At 62.2% G+C, this 20,440-nt stretch overlaps 1 protein-coding gene across 3 annotated transcripts in view; it reads right to left on the bottom strand.

Moving 5' to 3' along the window:
- SLX9 (SLX9 ribosome biogenesis factor) overlaps positions 1 to 20,440 on the bottom strand; it is a 29,017-nt gene that overhangs the window by 5,621 nt on the left and 2,956 nt on the right. For 2 of the 3 annotated variants that reach the window (XM_072970323.1, XM_072970320.1), the window contains exons 2-4: positions 18,831 to 18,939; positions 7,143 to 7,211; positions 774 to 924 (exon numbers count right to left, since the gene is read on the bottom strand). In XM_072970323.1, the coding sequence (XP_072826424.1) occupies positions 774 to 924; positions 7,143 to 7,211; positions 18,831 to 18,939 (329 nt within the window). The remainder of the gene's footprint in view (positions 1 to 773; positions 925 to 7,142; positions 7,212 to 18,830; positions 18,940 to 20,440) is intronic. The other variant, XM_072970327.1, reaches the window with a different exon arrangement.

The following is a 20,440-nucleotide window of genomic DNA, read 5'->3' as shown; positions in this document are numbered from 1 at the left end:
GGGCCCGCGCACATTTTTCAGATGAGAAAGCTCGAAGCCGGGGAGGAGTACTTGACCGGGTCACATTTTTGTTCAAGAAGCAGGAATGGAATGTGCATCTCAGGCTCCGGTTCTGTGGCCAAATCTCAGCTCTGGTGGCCACTCCTCGTCTGCACCCAGCGCTCCGGGCACTTCCATCCCGGCAGCCCCCAGCCTGGGGCCCAGCCCCTGGCTCTGCAGCAAGTGGCCCTGAGCATGGCACCCACCACCCCACCTCCAGCTGTGAAAGGGGGCCGGGGGCCCAGACCCCTTCTCATCAGAGGGGAATTCAGCTGGAGAAAGAATTATTTCAAAAAGGCAAAGTTAGAGACGATGCAGGAATGATGAGGGACGGAAAGGCCTCAACTCCCCATTCGCTCTAGAGCCGCGGCTGTGGTCACACCTGCACCGGTACCTCCCTCCGAGGCCGGCGGCCTTGTCCTGCCCAGGAAACGGCAGCCTGGGAGCACCAGGGGGCGGCTCTCCTGGAGCTCCCGGATCCACGGGAGGTAGGACAGCCCCGGGAGAAAGTCTGGCTCCAGGAGGGAGGCAGCGGAGGCAGGCCACGTGCCAGGGGTGGGGGGCGGGCAGGGACAGCCGGGCACAGCACCCTGCTGAGCAGCTCCGGCCTGAGACCCCCATCCCCGGAGGAGACCCCAGCCCCTGCCCCACGGCTGGACCCGGGGCAAGGGTATCTGAGTCGAGACGGGCCTCCACGCATCAGCATCCACCAGGCAGCTGGACATGACACTCACCGTCTGGCAGGGAGACGCCGACTGCCGGCCTCCAGCTCCAGCAGCTCGGGGAGGGCGTCCCTCAGGGGCTGCAGGTCCCCCACCACCACCGTGGCCCGCCGCCTCCGCTCCGCCTTGCGCTTCTGCTCCGCCAGCTTGATGGCTTCAATTTCTGCGGAGGGGACAAGGGGTCAGCAAGAGATGACGACCAGAGGACAAGCACCCTCCACCACCTTCACTGGCAGGTGGGATACCAGCGGTAAGGGTCCTGACCCCCAGCCCACCGGAGCCTGAGCTCGGCCCTGGAAACCTGGGGGCGGTGGCTCTGAGCTATTTTCTCCCCCTAATCATGGAGGCACACTGTCTAATCACAGGGTTGACAAGGAGACTGGGTGACAGGCACTGAGGATCTTTTCCAGAGAAGGGACGACAGCGTGTGGCCTGGACTCGGGAGTGGGGGCTTGGGGGCCACACAGTCAGAGCAGTTGGCACCTTCCTCTCTGCTCCCAGTGCCTCCTGGGGACACAACCAGGAGGGAGAAAGTGGTTCCCACAGGAGCAGTCCACAAGGCGGGAGGGTCCCGAACACCGAGACGGTGAGTGTCCAAGCCCAAAACGAGAGGGAAGGCGTGCCACTGGGTCTCGAGACATCTGTGCACAGGGGGGCGGGCCCGTGGGGACGGGGCGCCAGGACAGCCCGCAGGAGGGGGTGGCGGGCCCAGGGCTCCAGTGTGCGGCAGGGAAGGCAGGGCAGGGAGGAACTGCGGCCCCTCCGTGGAGAAGGGGACAGTGTCTCGGGATTTGACCTTCATTTTAAATACATTTACTTCAAAACTGCTCAAAAAACAGGTAGTCAACACATTGTTTCCACCTTGTGGCTCGTGGAAAACACCGGCTCACAGGTCTGTGTGCAGATCTCGCCCCAGGGAGACCGCCTGACTGTGGCAGTTGATTAGTTAATTGATCTGCATTAGATTCCCTTTATTTAAAAAAGAAAAAAAAAGCCCTGCTATGAAGAGACCTGGAAACGCGGCTGCGGCGGACCTGGCCGGTCAGACCAGAGCCTGCGAGGCTTACTGGGCTGCAGGCTCTGAGCCACGTCCAGAAAGGGAACTACAAGCACCTTCCCGATGAGCGGCCGGCGGCCGCAGAGGCCGGGAGACGCCGCCAGAGCAGCGTCCGCTGGGCCCTCCCCCCCCCCCCCCGCCCGAGGGGCCGAGTCCACCATCTGAACTTCTGGCGTCGGGGCCGCCCGGCGGCCCCTCAGGCAAGGACAGTAGGGGATGGCAGGCACCCAGGAGAAAGAGATGACACCAGGCACAGGGCAGGCCTGGAGGACGGGGACCTGAACCGGGACCCCTGGGTGAGGACAGACTCAGGAGAGCCCACAGATTAACAAAGAACGTGTGTGTGCTCAGCACCGCCCCCCGGAGCCCAGGATGTGTACGTGAAAAGGGTGCGTGGCGACCCTAACAGGCATGTGCAAAACAGTAACAATAATCACGTGTGGAAACTGAAACCACCTGGGGCGCCCAGCAGGCTTCGGGAAGGCCGGCCGGAGCAGCTCCTCTCCAGCTCGCAGTCCTGGACAGCGCTGCCCCCACCTTCTGCCCAGAGAAGCCCTGAAAGGCCCGCTCAGACCAGCCAAGACAGGGACACCCTGCCCAGCCAGCCCAGACTGGGAGAGCCCAGGGGCCTGTGCAGCGAGGGCAGGTTGCCTCGCCCCGAAGAGCCGAGCTCTGGGGACAAAGACTGCCTGCCTCTCGGGGCCTCACGCGCTGGGCCCCACGCTCCCCCCTCAGGCCAGGCTGTTAGGGTTTACAAGGCGACAATCAGCACTTCCCCTCCTGCCAGGATAAACAACTCACTCAGCACCTCATCGAGCCGGGCGCCTCTCCCCAGAGCCCAGGCCCCCAGGAGGGCCAAGACGGCCAGGGCGAGGGCTCAGGTGGGGACGGAACCAGGGAGCTCCCTCCCCGGCTGGCAGACCCAGCACCAAAGCCGCACGGGACCACAGAGAGCAAAGCAGAGGCCCGGCCCCCAGAAGGACAGGTGAAATGCCTACAGAAGGGTCGGCCCATGAAAGGCGGAGCGCTTTAGGTGGACGACACGCACCCACCAAGGGTGTATCCAAGGCACGCGAGGACAGCACAACAGAGATGCGTGCCGGCACCACTGCAGTGGCCACTTTGAAGGGAAAAGCCAGAGTGACCACAAGAAGTGCCAAAAGAACCTGCTGGAACCCACTATCCACACAGGACAAAACACAACGGAGCCAAGAACAGGGGGAACCTACCATAAACACGGCGCCCTGTGCGCCTCCAACACACGCAGTGACGGTGCAGGGCGAGAAGGGGCTGAGCCGTGCGTACACAGGAGTGAGAAGAGGATGCTGGGAGCTCAGCCTCACCCAACCAGCCAGGGGCTGCTCCTGAGCAGAAGGCTGGCACCGAGCCTGGCAGTAACCGGGGCCACTAGCTTGCTCTGTGCTCCTTGAGCAAGCCTGTAACGTACTGCTCACGTGCCATCAGAGCGCGCCTGTCCTCAGACTTGGGTGCCCTTTCACCCTGGCCTGGGAGGCGGTGCCCACCGCGGCGAGAACAGCCAACTGAAAGGGGTGCCAGCTCCGTGCCCGGGGCTCTGCGCTGGCAGCTCTTAGCAAGGCAAGGACAGTCTGGCCGCGTCCCCCGACCCAGGCCCCGCCTGCCCACTCCCCCTCTTCCGGCCGAGCCCACAGAGCCCGCCCTGCCCTTTCTGGCCAGAGGCAGTTGTGTCCTCCAGGCCGGTAGCTATGGGGCCTCTCCACCTGTCGCTGGCCCTGTCACAGCTCTGCACCTAGACCGTAAATGTGACCTCTCTCCAGGTGAGCCCCCCTCTGTCCCCAAGAGTGGATTGCGACGGCCTGCCTGCTCGTGAGCAGACGGGCACAAAAAAGCCCTCCCCGCAACCCGCGTTGGAGAGCAACAAGCCGGCAGCTGGCAGTCAGGCTGACACGCCTTCATCCTAAGAGTTTTCATTCAAAACCAGCCCGAGGTGCGATCACGAAAGCACTCCTGTGCAAACTGGGCCTCCGAAAACAACTTCGCTGCCTGTGGACGCTGAATGCGGGGAGTCTTTTTGGGCTGAAACTCGTGTTTCCACGTGGTGCCCAGGAGGGCTGCGCCAGCTCCCTGAAGGCCCGTCCATCCCGGTCATGCCCCCTTGCTCCACTGTAAAAACTGAAGGACGTTCCTTATAAACAGGGTCTGAAACGGAGCGCGCCCAAGGGCCAGCAGCCTTTGCACCCCCGCGGCCGGGGCTGCTGGCCCTGAACAAGGTGGGCACACAGGACACTGGCCACGGCCAGCCCCTGCCCCTGCAGACTGCAAGCCATTCTCATTTCTTCTCTCAACACTGCAGAGGCTCGAGCCATGGCCGCAGGGTGAGAGGACGACATGAAACACGATTTGGAAAGCGAGAGTGAGCCTGTGTTGTAAGCGGCAGGATTATGACGCACAGAGCTCTAAGGGAGCTACAGAGCTGATGCGTGATTGCAGCAAGCTCAGAGGACACAAAATTAATGGCAATAAAACATATTTTTCTCTACTAGCAGAAAACTGGAAAAATAAGCTTTTGAGAATTCCATGCACAAAAGCTCTGAAAAGCACAAACCAGTCACAGCAACAAGCTTGTCCACACGAAACAAACCTAAGCGCTTCACTCCGAAAACCCCACAAGCGCGCTGACAGAGCCTGAGGAAGATCCACACAAACGGAGGGGACGCCACGTCCCCGGACGACGTGCCAGCAGCGCTAGAACGGCAGTCCCCCGACTGACCTGCAGGCCAGAGGAAGCCCACTCACGGCCCCCCCGGTTCGGGGGGGGCTTTTAAGAAACTGACAGGCCCGTGAAGATTCACACGGGAGCAATACGGGCCCGGACTGCCCGGCGCGGTGCAGGACTTCCCTCATCTGATCCCAAGACGTGCTTCACAGACGCAGCAATCACAGACAGCCTGGTACCGAGGCGGCCCAACAAGCAGAGCCGCACCTGGAGGGCCACCTGACTGCTCGCAAAGACACCAGGACACCTGGATGAGGAAAGAAGTCTTTCTATAAGAAACGGCGCTGGGACAGCTGGACACCCACATCGGGGGGGAAGAGCCCTGACGTGCTCGTCACCACAGACAAACGGCGACTCGAGACGGACCAGCAATCTGAACACAGAGGCCCAGACCCCGGCGCTCAGAGGAGCGGGACCGCGCCTTCCTGACCCGGGGCTGGGTGCTTCTCTTACACGGGACGTGTGAGACGTATATGGGAAAAAACAAACGAGACTCTTCAAAATTTAAACTTCTGATCCTGAACACAGTTGTTAAGAAAATAAGGGGGGAGTCACAGTCTGAGAGAAAATCATTTGCAAAACACGCACCTGACAGGTTGGTCTCCAGGACAGAGGAACCCCTGGAGCTTGAGAGTAAGCAGCCCAGCCATAACCTTGTGAAACAGACCCTCGGCCCCGGAGGGTGCCCAGACGGGCAGCAGCACGGAAAACACCGGTTCACGGCGAGGGAGCCCGAGCCAGACGAGCCGGCAGCTCGCGCTCCGCGGCCCGGCGCGGCCCGGCGCCTCTCCCACGATGCGGGGCTGTGAACGTACACCACGTGGAGAAGCGTCTGGAGGGTGCTTGCAAAGCTAAACATACACCTGCCCTATGACCCAGCGCTCCATTCCCCAGTATGTACCCCAGAGAAATGAAAACATATGTCCACAGACAGACTTGTAAAGAATGTTCATAGCCGTCTTGCTCACAGCAGCTAAAAAGAGAAAAAAGACCAGGTGTCCATCCGCAGGAAAGCGGTGCCAAACGGTGTGCCCGTACAAAGAAACGCCCCTCAGCGACAGACGGGCACGGAACGCGGCTACGTGACACACAGGGGAGCCCAAGGCCGTGCCGAGCAGGAGAACCCAGACACAGAGAGCACGGCCCCTGTGACTCCCCCGGCGCGACATCCAGGGCAGTGACAGCCAAACTCTGACCCAGAAGACCAGGCAGCGGTCATCCCGGGGAAGCGAGCCGGCGGGGGGGGGTCCTGGGGGGTGGCGTTCTGCATCCTGCAGGGATTCTGGCTGTGCAGGTCTCGGCATCTGCCACACATCACTGAGGAGCACACAGGATTTGCACTTCACTGTATGTAAATTTTACCTCAGAACAAAAATTTTAAAAGATCCACAAACAAACACTGAACTCCAGCAGAACTATTTGGCAGAAAGTGCAGCGAAGCCTGTAATTTACTTCAGAATGCACAGATGAAACTCGGGTTGGTGGCTGGACAGACAGATAGGGCTGGACGGGTGCACAGATATGTGATAAAGAAGTGAGGTCTTTGCTGTGGAACTCCCCCTACTTTTCTGTGCAAAATTTTCCATAATAAATGCTAAGTCAAGGCAACTTGGGAGATGCAGCTAAAGCTATGTTCAGAGGCTAATGCACAGCCTTTCTTTCCTAAACAAAACATACAAAACAAATGACTAAGGCATTGAAGCAAACCTAAAGAAACCAAGAACAAGGCACTAAGAAAACAGGAACTGATCATTTAGAAAACACACGGGCAGCGCTGACAACGAAGCACAAGGCTTCTCGGGATGAAGGTGACGGGACTGATCAGAGACGAGAGAAGCGGCACAACCAAAGAGCGACAAGCAGGACGTCTAATGGCAAACCAGCCGTTCTCGGCTGATCAACGCTGGGGTCTGATCAGATCAGATGACTTCTTTTTAAACAGGAAAACAAACGACCAAGATTGTCTCAAGCAGCTAAAAAGACCGACCGACTACCACGGAAGAAACTGTGCCATCAAAGAACCGTGGCCCCACACCGTTCAGGGCCTCAGTGGTCGCAGTCTACCCAATGTCCCAAACTCACTTCACAGGAACGCTTTGCACAGCTCTACACGAGGGACCGCGACAAAGTAAACGTATGGATGGACCATGTCCTTGAGAAACACCCCCAGGTGACAGGAGACATGAAACCAATCATCGTGGAAGAAACTGAAAAATCTCTTTGAAAAATGAAAAATATACCCTTTAAAACCTTCAAGGAAAAAATAACGCAGATCATACTGGAGGGACATGGGGAACGGAGAAGTGACCCCGGAAGGGCTGTCAGATGACACCGACTGGCACACGTCCCCGTCGTGACTACACATCTCATCGCAGGGCCAAACCCAGAATGCTGCTGCCCGAGCCCGCCGCCCTGGGAGGGGAGACTGCCAAGGCCGTGCAGACCCGCGTGCGGCCCGGACCCTCCACGGCCTGGCCCGACCGCGCATCAGCAGGGGTGGGCCTCGCGGGGGTCTGGGGGTCCGTGCCGGGACAAAGCGGGGGCGGGGACGGGGACAGGCTGAGCTTACTCTGCAGCCACCGCTCGCGCCTCAGCTTCAGCTTCTCCTTCTTGGGCAGAACAGCCTTGGTCTCCGCACCTGAGGGCAGAGAGCATGGGGTGAGCGGGCGTGTGGTCCCCCAGCCCGTGGAGCCCAGCCCCTCCAACACACCCCCACCCAATCCCAGGGTGACCCAGGCTGGGCGGCAGGAGTGGGCAGTGACCGGGCAGGGCCCACCATGCCCCGTGGACTCCCCGACACCATCCCTGCCCCTCTGGGAGCCGTCTGCCCCCCTCATCTGCCAGTGTGGGGCACGTGTGCAGGTCTCGCTCACCCACAACGGGGCAAGGAGCACAACGCATACCTTCACCTTTGTCCCCTGAACCCAGGGCCCAGAACTCAGGCTGCCCTGGGAACCCCGCCCCCACCTGCCCTGCTCCCCAAGCTCCCATCTCGCTGGCCTGTCCTCCCTGGTGCTGTCCTCATCCAGCCCAGTCCTGCCGCCCCCTTCTCCTGAGCCTTCCTCACCCCAGCAGCACATCTGCCGCCCCTGCTGTGACGGGATAAACCGTGCCCCCATGCTGGTGTGTCGAAACCCTCATCCTAGCACCCCAGAATGTGCAGCATCTGGAGAGAGGACCTTTAACGAGGTAATCAGGTTAAGGTGAGGTCACTAGGGTGGGCCCTGATCTAGTCTGACCAGGTCCCTATGAGAAGAGGTGATCAGGACACAGACACACACAGAGTGACAACCATGTGGGACACAGGGAGGAGATGGCCACCTACACGCCCAGGAGAGGGGCCCTGGGAGAAATCAATCCTCCTGACATGGGACGTCGGGTGTCCAGCCTGAGGCTGTCACCGCCACTCGAGCTGACCACCACACCACCTTCTCACAGACGAGGCCGAGCTGAGCTTCCCGTCACCAGCCAGGAAGGAGCCTAGCCTCCTGCACAAGCAGGCCACGTGTGAACCTCGCCTGCCCACCCCCAACAAGGACCTGCAGAGCCAGCATTGCGTCACCGTCACCAGGAAGGAAGGGGCAACACCTGTAACACCCATGGGCAACCTGAAGAAATTGGCCGGCCCAGGAGCACAGGGCACGTGTCCCTCAGCGACCCTATGGACTAGCCCCTTTTTGCAGACAAGGAGACTGAGGCTGGGCAGGGCGGTGGGGGCTGCAACCTGCCCCAGGCTGCAGGGAACTGCCGCAAACCGGATGAGAACAGAGCCTGAGAGCTGGGCCCACGGCAGAGCGGCTCCGCGCTGCGCCCTCCCCCCCGGAGGGCACTGGACACTTGGGCTTCGGAGGCTCCCCCTGAAATAAACCACACACGAGGTGTGCACTCAGGCGGACTCCTCTGCGTGCCCGGCAACTGCACGCTGTGCTGGTGGCAGGACAACTGGCCTGCCCAGGGCTGCCACCTCGTCCACAGCAGGCAGAGCGGGTGGAGGCAGGCCCACTCCAGGTGGGAGGCCAGCCGAGCCGCAGCGCGGTGCCCGGGAGCTGGCGTGAGCTGCCGTCACTTGGGCCAGCCCCACGCCTGTCCACGCTGACTCCCAGCTGGATGGTGACGGTCGGCCAGTGTCGGCAGGAGCCGTGGGGGAGCCCCGGGAGGCTTGGAGGTGACAGCTGGAGCATCAGGTGGCACGAGGAGGCAGGCTGGAGCAGCCAGCAGGGAAGCTGCCCTCCCCGTCCCTTGGTGCTAAGGCAAGACGTGGCTTCGGGGGCACCCCGAGACCCACAGGAGGGTCCTCTCACTGGGCCTCTGGGAGCCTCCACTTCCTCCTGAGGACACAGGTGGGCGGAGAGAAGGGGGACGTCCAGCCTGCTCTGTGAACTTATGACACAAATCCTGGGGCTGCGGCTGCCCCTTCGAAATTCTTCCAACCGGGGGGAAAGAGCTGCCTTCAGAGAAACATGCCAAGGTCTTCGGGCTCTGTGCACACGGCCGGGCCCAGGGCAGGCAGGGAGCATGCTGCAGGGAGCAGACATTGCGGGGCTGGCGGCTCCCCATCAAGGCTGTGGCCCGCAGGGCGCAGGTGGGAGGGCGCTGGGCAGGAGACGCCAGATGCGGCTGACAGCGTCTCTGCCGACAGTCTGCTCTGAAAGCAGGGCGGGGCCCAGGCCGCCCCACTGGCTGGGCCTTAACTGGTCTTCTCAGAGACAACGCGGCTTAAGCCCAGGACACGTTCCACCTGTACACACTTGCGCAAGATCCATGTCTTCACGCAGGTCCTCTGAGCTATTGCAACAGACCCAGGATGTCTAATGAAGAGCGAGCAGAACACGGCTGTCCGAGGAGTGGGGCTCCTGTCCCACTGCGCCTTCCACCCCGGGACTCGCGTAAACCCAGGACCCGCGACTCCCACGGAGATCTAATCCTGGTTCCAAGAGCCACCTCCGCATGCTGGGGCCTCCTGTTCAAACTTTCAGACGTGCCTGGAGCTGACCTAGTCTCCCCGCCGCCACCCCGACCTCCCCCGGAAGAAAGGGGCAGAGCAGCGACTGCCAGTCACCCCCGGCCGAGCCAGCGGCTGCTCTGACCTGTGTTGGGGCCTGGGGTGAACAGGGGAGGGGGTGCTGCACAGGGGGACCCAGCCTGCGCAGGGAGGGGGGCGTCTGCGCCCCTGCAGCTGTCAGAGACCATGGGGGTGCGAGTGTGAGATGTCCACGGGGCCCAGTGTGGGGCCAAACCACCCCTGGGGCGATGAGGGCACCACTCTGGGGCTGGGTGGGGTGAGGGCCCGTGTCCGGGTGTGGGTCTGAGCACGGGCGCCAGCGGCGGGAGGCGGCCTCACCACGAACCTCCGGGAGACAAGGTGTCAGCGCTCACTCTCAGACATTCAGGAAGAGGTTTTCTCTCCCCTAATCCTGCAATTTTCTATAAATTTTAAATAATTTCGAAGAAAAAGTCTACAACCTGTTGAGACTGATGGAATAATGAACCCACCGCATCCGACGAGGAGCAGGTGCACACATGGGTGGGGACGTCCCCGCAGCCCGTCCCCATGGCCCCCGGAAGCACACCCGCCCCGAGGCCGCAGAGGACTTGCAGAGCTGCAGCCCCACAGAGGCCGCCTGGGATGCTGGCAGCGGGCCCCGCGGGCCCCAAGAACTCGGGACGTCTCTGCCCAGGTGGCAAACAGACACTGCCCCTGGGGCACAGGCGGGAACAGGCAGGAACCGGTCTGCTCACCTCAGCACCCCCACCGGGCGCCCCCAGCAGATCCAGAGGGTTCAAAAACCCCAAACCCCCAAGGGCCTGGCAAAGCCCTCGCTCTGCAATGAAGCTACAGCCTTAAACGAGATGGTGGGAGAGGGCCGGCGGGGGTGGGGGCCCGTGGGCCAGGGGAACCAGCCCCAAGGAGAAGGCGGCATCTGGGCACCCTAGTGGCGTCGGGAGCATCTGGTCCTGAGTGAGTGACAGCAGGACGGCTGCCCAGGACAGCGCTCCATCCGTCTCTGGACATCTCCAGGGCTGCAGAAAAGAGACATGCAGATTTAGCCAAAGGGAGGGGCCCGGCTCGGCAGGGGCTTTAGTGGAAACTATCAGACACGTGCAGGGCAGAGGGACGCTCGCTGTACAGAGCGCTCGATGCCCCAGCTTCATCCTCCCGACCCCTGGCACTGAAATCCAATCCCAGACAGGCCAGCGTCCACCCTCAGCACAGCAGCCTCGTGTGGGCCCCCCAGGTGTTTAAGTCAGCACCTGTGAAAGGGGACCCACCCTAGGCCCTGGCACCGTGGCCCTGAGGACGGGCCATCCGGGCAGGATGCGGATCACTCAGAGGGACACTGGCCAGCACCAAGAGGGCAGAGGCATCATGTCAAGGCCGGTCCAGTCTGCACCCCCCTGAAGCTTGCCTGTCATTTCTCTCCAGGCCCAGCACAAGCCCCGCGGCTCAGCCCTGGGCAGCCCAAAGACCAATGCTAGTGGACAGCGCTGTAAAGACAGTGTCCCCCCCCTTGGAGGGAGGTTCTGGAACTGCAGGAGAGGAGCAGATGGGGAAGGCTCTCGGTCCACCCTATCTGGTGATGGAGAAGGAGCACCAGAGAACCTGCGGCGTCCAGGCCCAGCTCCGCTGACGTGAGAAAGCAATTCCAGAAACCGCTGCTGCGCAGGCGCTCCAGGGGCACCGCGTCCTTCCGGTGGCCAGGAGGGCCTCCCAGTCAGTGTGTGGAGCCCCGGACAGAGGCACTGCGTGAGCCTCGCAGGAGACAACCAGGGCTGTTCCCAGGTGGACATTCCCTGGGCCGGGCCACAGCGTCACCGAGCTGCCTGGCGAGGGGCCCTTCTGGACAAAGGGCGGTGAGGCAAGCCCACCGAGGAGCCCGCGGCCACCTCCCGGGCAGGAGGTGCCAACTCCACCCAGGTCAGCAAGCAGCACGTTCTGTGAGCAGGAGTGGGGCCCAGACGCAGTCCACGCGGGGATGCAGGGCTGGCCTTTACTTGTAACATCGATTCTCCAGCTTTTCTACCACACGCACGTCCTGCCTTTCCAGTCAGGAAGTGTCCCTTACAGAAGGTCACTTTAGCGGGAGGCTGGTCCCTAACTTCTCAGTTCTCTGCCAGGCGCACCCTGCGGGGAGGGGCCCCGCGCCCACTCAGGGTCGCGGACTTGGCTTCCACCCCTGCACCAGCTCAGCTCCAGAAGCACAGGCAGGAAGGAGCAAAGGGGCCCTGTCACAGCCCAGCCCCTCCTACTGCCCCGAGACCCCAGAGCAATGCCAGGGCCACCTCCCACCACGGAACACTTGCCGCTGCCTCTGGGGCCTCCTGTCCCCTGAGCACAGGGATGTCCCACTGCAGCGAGATGCCGGCCTTCGGGGGCCAAGGGCTTCACCGCCACCACCGCGCTGGGACTCTCCTCTGCCTGGGGTGGCACCTGGACACAGTGTCTTCACACGCAACTGAACACGACTACGTCCCATCAGAGCACCCAAGATACGAGGGCAGCACAGCACGCACGAGGGGCCAGACCGGTGAGCGTTCCCGCTCCCCAGGGCGCCTCGTTCTGCTGGCACTGCCTTTAAGCCATTTTTAAGACTTTCAAATCCTCAACCCCTGAACACGTAGCCCGCCTCACTGCCATGAGCGGGTCACCACCACACGTTCCCGGACAGGGGAAGGGGTCACCCGCTTGGGCCGCCTCTGCACTCGGAGCTCTGCAAGGATGCACTGACGGGGTCCCCGACAGAAAGCCTCGGGCCCCCAGCAAGGAAGGGGCGGGCAGGATGTGACCTCACCCCGGGAACAGAAAGGACAATGATGGAGCCAAGGCCCCTCTGGGGCCCACGCTGCTCCTGGGAAAGAGGTCACAGGGCTCAGTGACCTGGAGGCTCCTGGGCAGGGGGCAGACCCTGCGCCACTGAGAGCCATCCCGGTAGCGCTGCCCAAGGCCCTGTCCAAGCACCGGTGACTCCGGCTCAGCTGTCTTGAGACCCGTTGCCGTGGAGATGCCCACTTCCCGATGCCCCTTGGAGCGGTCCGTTACCCAAATCGTGCACGGTAATTTTTCTGCTCCACTCCCAGACCCTCCCCCGCCCTTCCCATTGGGCCCCGTGACCAAACAGCAAATTCCTCCAGGGTGAGAACTGGGGTGCAGGGCACGCTCGGGTCTGCTGTGAGCCTGGCTCCGTGGCACCTGGGCCCCAGCACAGGTCACCCCTCAGCGCAGAGCACATATGTCCTCACACCACCCTGCTGCAGCCAAACCCTCCTGCTCCCCTCCCACCAACAGCCCGTCCAGAGCCGGGAAGAACGTGCCGGAAACACCCCGAAGTTCGGACAACAGGGGGAGAGGACGCAGGCCCCATCACCTCCCACGCAGAGTCCAGCCCTTTCCTCTCAAACTCGGGCAGCAGGGGCCTCGGCGGCCTCCCTGACCCGGCCCTTCCCCGTCCCCTCTGCCAGAGAACCGGCTCGACGCAGACTCAGGTGAGAAGAGCCTTCCCGCCCTCCCACCGTGTGACGGGGTGGCCTGGGCCACCAGCACTTTGGCTCAGCAGCCCCCCAGCTGCCAGCAGGCCCAGAGCAGAGGCCCAGGCCTCCCAGTCCTCTGGTCCAGCACGCAGAGCACAGGCCCTGCTAGTCAGGACGCCCCTGGAGGCAGTGGGCACCTTCCCTGAGGGTCTCCCCCTACGCCAAGGAGGCCAGCGCTCAGGCGATGTGCAGGGCGCTCACAGCTGCCAACCAGGCCAGCGGCCACCTCCAATGCGCAGGCAGCGCACACCACGGCACAGAGCGGGAGGGCCTCCGCCGGCCCACCCAGGACTTCCAGGACTCCCCTCTGGCGTCCTCAGAGGGCAGGGAGGCCAAGGAGAAGCAAAACAGCCCCTTGGCCAAAGTGGGCCTCCAGCGGAGCAGCGGTTCTGTCTCGGGATCCACCCTCCCCGGTTCCTGTCTGACACTCGGGGCGGGTGGAGGTAAGTACAGAAAACGCTCTAGGTGGAAGTGTCACAGCCCTGACTTCACAGCTGCAGGACAGGCGGGCAGCTCTGACCAGGGAGCCTCAGCCACAGTCGCTAAAGACAACGGGGCGGAGGAGGGGGGTTGCTGGCGGAACAGCGCAGCGGGGGAGGGTGCGCTCAGCCTGCACGAGGCGCTGGCTGCACTCCCCAGCACCTCCATTCAAAGCAAAGTTTAAAAAAAGACACATAAGTAAGTAAGTAAATAAATTTTTAAAATTAAAAGTCCCTAAAGATAGCCTCTGGAAAGCGCCCAGCTCCACCTCCTGTCGGGAAGCAGGCCCGGCTCCGGCTCCAAGCAGACGCGGCTCCGCTGCCCTCTACTGAGCAGCGGCTCTGGAGTAGGAGCTTCGGGGGCCCCGCGGCGGGTGGCCAGCGCGGGGCGGGGAAGCTCTGGCCGCCTGGTCCGGGGAGGGGAGACCGTCTCAGCCGCACCGTCCCCAGGAGACGGACATGGCGTCCCCAAGGCAAAGTCCCCCCACTGCAGCCTCGAGGCATGTCTTGTCCACTCACCACCATCACTTTCCCCTGGAGGCACGCTGCCGCCACCACCTCCCCCCTCCTGTCCTCCAGGCCCACCCCACCTGCTTACGTCTCACCTGAGTCTGGGGGTCGGAACTCCCCGGCTCAGGGTACAGAGTCCTGGCCGATACCCCAGGTGCTTGTCTGAGCAGAGAGGGGCTTGTTTCCTACAACTTTTCAGGACAAAGGAATGTAGAACTGGAAACCGGATTTGCAAGGTGGCGCCCCGTGCAGGAGGGGACGAACGCAGAGGCCAGGGTGCCTGCTCCAGACCTGCCACTCGCCCGAGTCCCTGCCCCAAGAGCAGACGCAGAGGAGCTGGGAAGCCGCTTCCTGTGCAGGCCCACAGGCCCACGGGCCCTGACCCTCAGGACACAGCCACATTCTGCTGCTGGTGGGCGGGGGCTGTCCGAGGGGCTGAGGGGAGGCCAGTGGTTCCCCGCAGCTCAGAGCCCCAGCGGGGCATCAGAAGGAAACCTGGAGTAGGCCTGGCTGCTGAGCCGGCAGGGCTCCCAGAGGCTCTGCGCAGAAGTACAGGAGAGACGCCGCCAGCAAGACCCCCACAGGCCAAACAGGCCCCACGGAGCCCGGGCCGCGGGCGACGGCATGAGCACGTCCACACACGGGAAGGGAGCAGCAGACATCCTTCCCCCATGGAGGCGGGCAAGGCGCCCACAACCTGCCCCGGCAGACCACACTGGCGGTGCGGGAAGGCACTGCAGCCAGAGACGCAGGGACGGCAAGGACGCAGGGACGGCAAGGACGCAGGAAGGGCGTGTGCTAATCCAGGCAGACAGGAGCCCGTGCCTTCACAGCCCGGCAGCTCCCTGAGCAGCGGCTGAGTCACCAGATGCCACTTTCCCCGTGACCTCACCTGCCCCAGGCTGCCGGCCCCTGTCAAGCCCAGGGGAGCCACCAGGACCGTCGTCCCCAAGGGGTCCAGGGTGCTGGCCAATAGGGAGGCGAGGCTGACAAACACCAAAAGCACAGGAACTGCTGGAGAAGGAGGCGTGGGGAGGGTGACAGACATCTGCACTGGGCCCCGGGGGCGTCTGGGCAGCTCGGCCTGCAGAGAGGGTCCTCGCTCGACAGGACACAGTCCCTCCCACAGCGCCAGCTGGGCACTTACTGAAGCCAGGCACTGGTCCCAACATTCCACGCTTACTGCCTCACCTGAACCCCAAACAGGCAGCACTTAGGGGGCAAGTCCTGTTGTCACCCCCTCTTACAGATGAGCAGCTGAGGCCACACCCAAGCCACCAGCCTGGGAGGCTCCCGTGCCAGCAAGCACACGCCCCGCACCCCGAACCCCGCACCCCCAGCAGCGCCGGCCCAGCTGCCCGCCTGTTTCCTCCAGCACCCTGGGCTCTCTGACCTCTGCACCTCACAGTCCAGGCCCTCTTCTCCTGTAAATATTCTTTAATTCTCTGTATAATACGACATTTTCACACCCTAAAAAAAATTTCTGGCTGGGGGAGACCCCATTCCGGGGCGGGCAATCCCCGTTTGCTGCCTCCTGGTCTCCCCGATTCCTCCCCCGTGGTCCTGCGGCCCTGCTCCCGCCCCTAGGACCTGTGAGTGCAACAGACTTCTCAGCTGCTCCTTCCCCTGCGTGGCCTCACCCACCGACCATTCACAAAGGAAAACAAACACCTTGCTTCTTTCTCTCCCTGTTCCCCCTCCCACCCCTGTGGTTCTCAGGCCCACACCACCCGAAGTTTTAAGCACATTCTGGCCACGCCCCCCGGGCAGCCGATACCATCGGTGGAGGCCCAGGATTCTCTCACATCCCTCAGCCTCAGTGCAGAGGCGTAGGGCTGGAGCTCTTCCTGCTGCGCACTGAGACGCCCGCCAATGAGAGCGCCCAGACCCACAGGCTCGCACCAAGGCACCGCCACCCCGGGGACCAGATCAGGAGACAGTAGGTTAGGCTGCGAGGACGGATCGGGGATCTGGATGGCAGTGCCTCGAAGCTCAGGACGAGGAGACCCTGGGCTCCGAGAGGAGATGGGGGGCTTCCGTGCTCCTGTAGCTGCAAGGCAGGACCCACCAGGCTCAGGGTCAGTGTCCTGAACTTGGCAGCACTGGAGACCCCAAGAGGGTGTGTGGTAACAGGTTCAGCAGGTCTGGGATGGGTCCCCAGTGCTGACCTCGGGCCAGCCCAAGCCAAGGGCAAAGCTTTGGCCCCTATCTGCACTGGGGAGCTCTGACGATTCCCCCAGAAAACATCTCAGAGGTGCCAGAGGGAGGCCTGGCTGTCACTCCATTCCCAGGCAGGGCCTCGCAGCTCTGAGCTCAGCCACCTCTCCTCTGTTGCACCGCGTCCTCCTCTGGACAGAGGACAAGCTGTGTCAGCGCTTCACTGACATGGGGCACGGCTGAAGGAGCCCTGGACACGTCCCAGGCAGGCCCACACTGTACATCTGCCCGACAGATGCCATGGTCACCTGATGAACATAGATAAAAAGATGCTCCAAAATCCAGCAGCCAACAAGGCACAGCACTGGGGCTCCAACACAGGTCCCGCATCTCCAAGCTAATGCTCCGTCCCCTCCAGCCCTCCAGACTGCTCGGGGGTGTGGGCCACAGCACAGACAGCTTCTCCCGCCCTCTGCCCCAGGTCCTCGCCTGAGCCGCCCCTCACGGAGGCCCCACTACAGGCAGGTCAGAGGCAGGCGCAGGGCTGGGGGCTTGTCCCCTGCAGGCCCCACCCTTTCAGGTAAGTGAGAATCCGTGTGAAGGACGACCGTGAGAGGCAAACGAGAAGGGGAGAGGGTCCGCGGGCTGGGACGTTCCTCTCCCCACTGCCTCTGCCACCATGGGCACTCAGCCTGAGCAGGGAGACCGGACACCTTCCTGGGTGGGCGCTCACCAGGCAGGACCGCACACCCACCTGGACCGACCAGGCAGAGCCCATCCCGTGGTCGGAAGGCAAACTCGAGCCCACAACCCCCAGGGGAGGTGGGACAGAGGGGAGAGCGGCCGCCGGGTGACCCGCCGGGGGGCAGGATGGCCGACACGGGAAACCGCCGGAGGACAGCACTTGCCAGCTTTCTGGGGGGACAACGGCAACCCGCAGCAGCTGGAAGAGCTTCTGCACAAGACGGTGAAGAGCCTCGTGCTACAGCACGTAAAGCACTCATTCAAGTTTAGGAAAAGTCACCAAGACAGCCCGGTACACAGACAAACCGTAAGAGAACCAGTGAGCACACTGACAACCGTTTGAACACGTCAGTCACCAAAGACCCGAGGGCAGTGGCGCCTGCCCGCCCTGCCCGACGCGGCAGGTCCCTGCGGCGTCATTCGGACAGCACACGGGCAGGACGCAGCTGGAGCCCTGCTCCGCGGAATCCATTCCAAGAAATGGTCAGCAGGAGGGTCTGTGTCCCCCAAGACACGCCACTCGGGGGCTGGGGCCACGGTGAGCTGGAGGCAAACAGAATCAGCAAGGGCCGAGAGAAGCCTTCCCAGAGCTCCCCTTATCCGACCAAAGCCAGAGAGTCCTGAGACGAGGGCTGTCATGAACCCCCGTCTGAGGACACCACGTGGCCGCGAGGACCCCGGGGTCGGTGCCAGGCGGACCCGCGCTCACCAGCCTGCCCCGGGCACCCACTCCCAGGGGTGCCCCCGGGGCCTCAGCATCGCTGCTCCTCGCAGAGACGCTGCAGGGGCCCCAGTCCCAACCTCGCCTCGAGTGGCTCCTCGCTGAGGCCCCCACGGGCGGGACCTGCGTGTGTCCGTCACTAAGCTGTGCTTCTCCCGCTCACCTGTCTTCGGCTGGTCTAATTTACAGGGTCCTAGCCAAGACCCCGGAGGGTGGAGGAGAGAGGCCCCCTCTGCAGTTTCAGCGCACAGAGAACGTCAGGCAGACGTGGATAACCCCCCAGTGAAACAAGAATAAGCAGTAACTTAAAGCTCCAACGGTCGTTTCCAAACTGCAGGTGGAACTCATACGAAACACCTGAAAGCTGCTTGCACCAGCTCTGCCCCAGAGGGCCGGACAGCCGCCCGCAGGGCTGCGACACCACTACTTGCAGTCGCTCGGCTGCAAGCGAGCAGCTCGCCTCTGCGGCATCAAGGCGGTGGTGTGTCTGCGTGGGGGGTGGGGGCCGCCCCCACCTCCAGGACCAGCCCAGGCAGGAAGCTCTCAGAGCGTCACTGTGCCAGAGTGGCATGAAGACAAAAGGGGTGCAACCAGAAAGTCCAACGTGAGGGAAGTGCAGCCAGAAAAAGGAGCCCCGGGATGGGAAGGAAAAGGGGGCGGGGCTGCCGGGCGGCGCGGCCCGCGTTCACACCTGACCGGGACCAGGAAGCGCCACGAGGCAATCGTGGAGCTGTGGGCTTCCTCCACTTCGTGTATCCGAGATGCGGAATCACCACTGACACGTTCGGGTGTGAAAACGGCCTCTCAGGCGTGTTTCTGGCTTTCTTCTATGAGCCCCCAGAAAGGCACACGAAAGAATTCCTGAGGAAAATGCTTCAGGACAAGCCAGTATCAAGGTGATGACGGTAACAAGCCAGTGCCGTGCGTGCTGAAGGCGGCAGTGGGCACAGGGGCTTTCCCAACACCGCCTTTCTGTCCAGAGTCCTTCAGAATCTCCCACTGGTGGAAAACTCCCTTCCAAGTGTCCAGGCTAACCTGGCATCGGCCCTGCCATGCCCGGGAGGATGTGGTGGTGGGCTGGTGCCAGCCCCACACCCGTCCGGGGCCGCGTGCCCCTCACCTCTCCTGGTGGAGGCCCTGCTCCTCACGTCCTCGTCCAGCTTCTGCACCAGGGCACCGGGCTCTATCGTGGTCCCAGCGAAGACACCGGCGCTCGGGAAAGCCAACTCCTGGGGAGGACAGAGAGAAACTGAGGCTCGCTCCGTGGCTTCAGAGACCCCCCAGTGAGGGCGGGACCCGGAGAGGAGCTCAGACCGCAGCGCCCTCAGGCTGCTCACCACGCGAGCCCTGCTGAGGGTTCGACCTGAGCCCAGATCAGGATCAGGAACGATTCTAAACCAGTCTCAACATCAGGAGCTCTTGTGGGAGGAACCAGCTTTCCCTCCTGACCTAAGTCTTCTTTCTCCTCCTCCCACTGCACAGCCCGTGTTCCATCTCAGCAATCTCTCTCCAGGCCTGTTCCCTACCCGCACTCACCCCCGCACCAAGATTTCAGAACCCTCCACGTCCCCCTGCCCGCCACACCATGATCACCCAAAACCCGCCTGAGGCCCGGCTGGCTCATTCAGGTCCAAGCTCCAGGACAGGGGCCCCGGAAGGGGAGTCACGGACAGAGACAGGGCTGGGGTGCGGCCGAGCAGGTGCCAGGCTGGCCTGCAGCCCCGAGTGCCTAATGGAGAAGCCCCAGCTGAAGCGGAGCCCTCAGGATGGGGAGAGGCAGTCAGTAAACAAGACACCAGAGATCTGACACAGAAGCAGAGCGCGAGTTGGGCAGGAGCCAGGGTGGCAGCCAGGGAGGGGCAGAGCAGGCCACCTGAGCCAAGACCCTGGCAAGGAGGAGCCACGGGAGATAAGGGGCCACGTGGACGTGGTCACACAGATCTGTGAGCACACAGCCACCTCCACTGTCACCTGGACATTCTCTACTTAACAGAAAAGGTGCTGATGCTACAGTGTCTGAAGATCTTTCAACAACAAAGTAGGACCCTCGCCAAGAAACAGAAAACAAGAGCTGGGCGCCAGGAGCTGCTTCGGGCGGGGGGACATACTGGACTTGGCAGCAGTTCCACAACAGCCACTGTAAACGCGGCCCCAGGAGACAGTGCCTGAACAACAACAGGAAAGGATGAGGACAGCGTCTCATTAGACAGAACACTGCAACAGGACAGAATTCCTTAAAAGTGAAATAAAGTTCTGGAGTAAAAAGTGCAGTAATCACAATGAAAAATTTCACTAGAGAGACTCAAAAGTAGGTCTCAGCTGGCAGAGGAAAGAACCAGCGCACCTGAAGGACGCTGAATAGAAACTGCACCCCCGGAAGGCACAGGGCCTTGGACAGAGGGGGGCCGCCCTACAGAGTGCCTGGCAGAGGAACAAACCGAGCCTGAGGCACCACGCAGCACACTAGCCAACGTACCACACGAGTACCAGGAGGAGGAGAGACAGAAAGAGGCAGGAAACACATTCAAGGACGTTACGGCCGAACACCTGTCAAATGTGATGGAAAACGCTAACCTACACATGCAAACTCAACGAACGTCCAGCAGGATAAACAAACTCCAAACAGAATAAACACAAAGGGATCTACATCAAGACACATCACAGTCAAAATGCGTAAAAGCAAAGAGAAAATCATGAAAGCAGCAAAGATGACGCATCGCACACAGGGAG

The sequence above is a fragment of the Vicugna pacos genome, chromosome 1 (assembly GCF_048564905.1).
Source record: "Vicugna pacos chromosome 1, VicPac4, whole genome shotgun sequence".
Classification (NCBI taxonomy): domain Eukaryota; kingdom Metazoa; phylum Chordata; class Mammalia; order Artiodactyla; family Camelidae; genus Vicugna; species Vicugna pacos.
The sequence above is the reverse complement of the archived record's forward strand: the minus strand, read 5'-3'. Positions and strand labels throughout refer to the sequence as shown.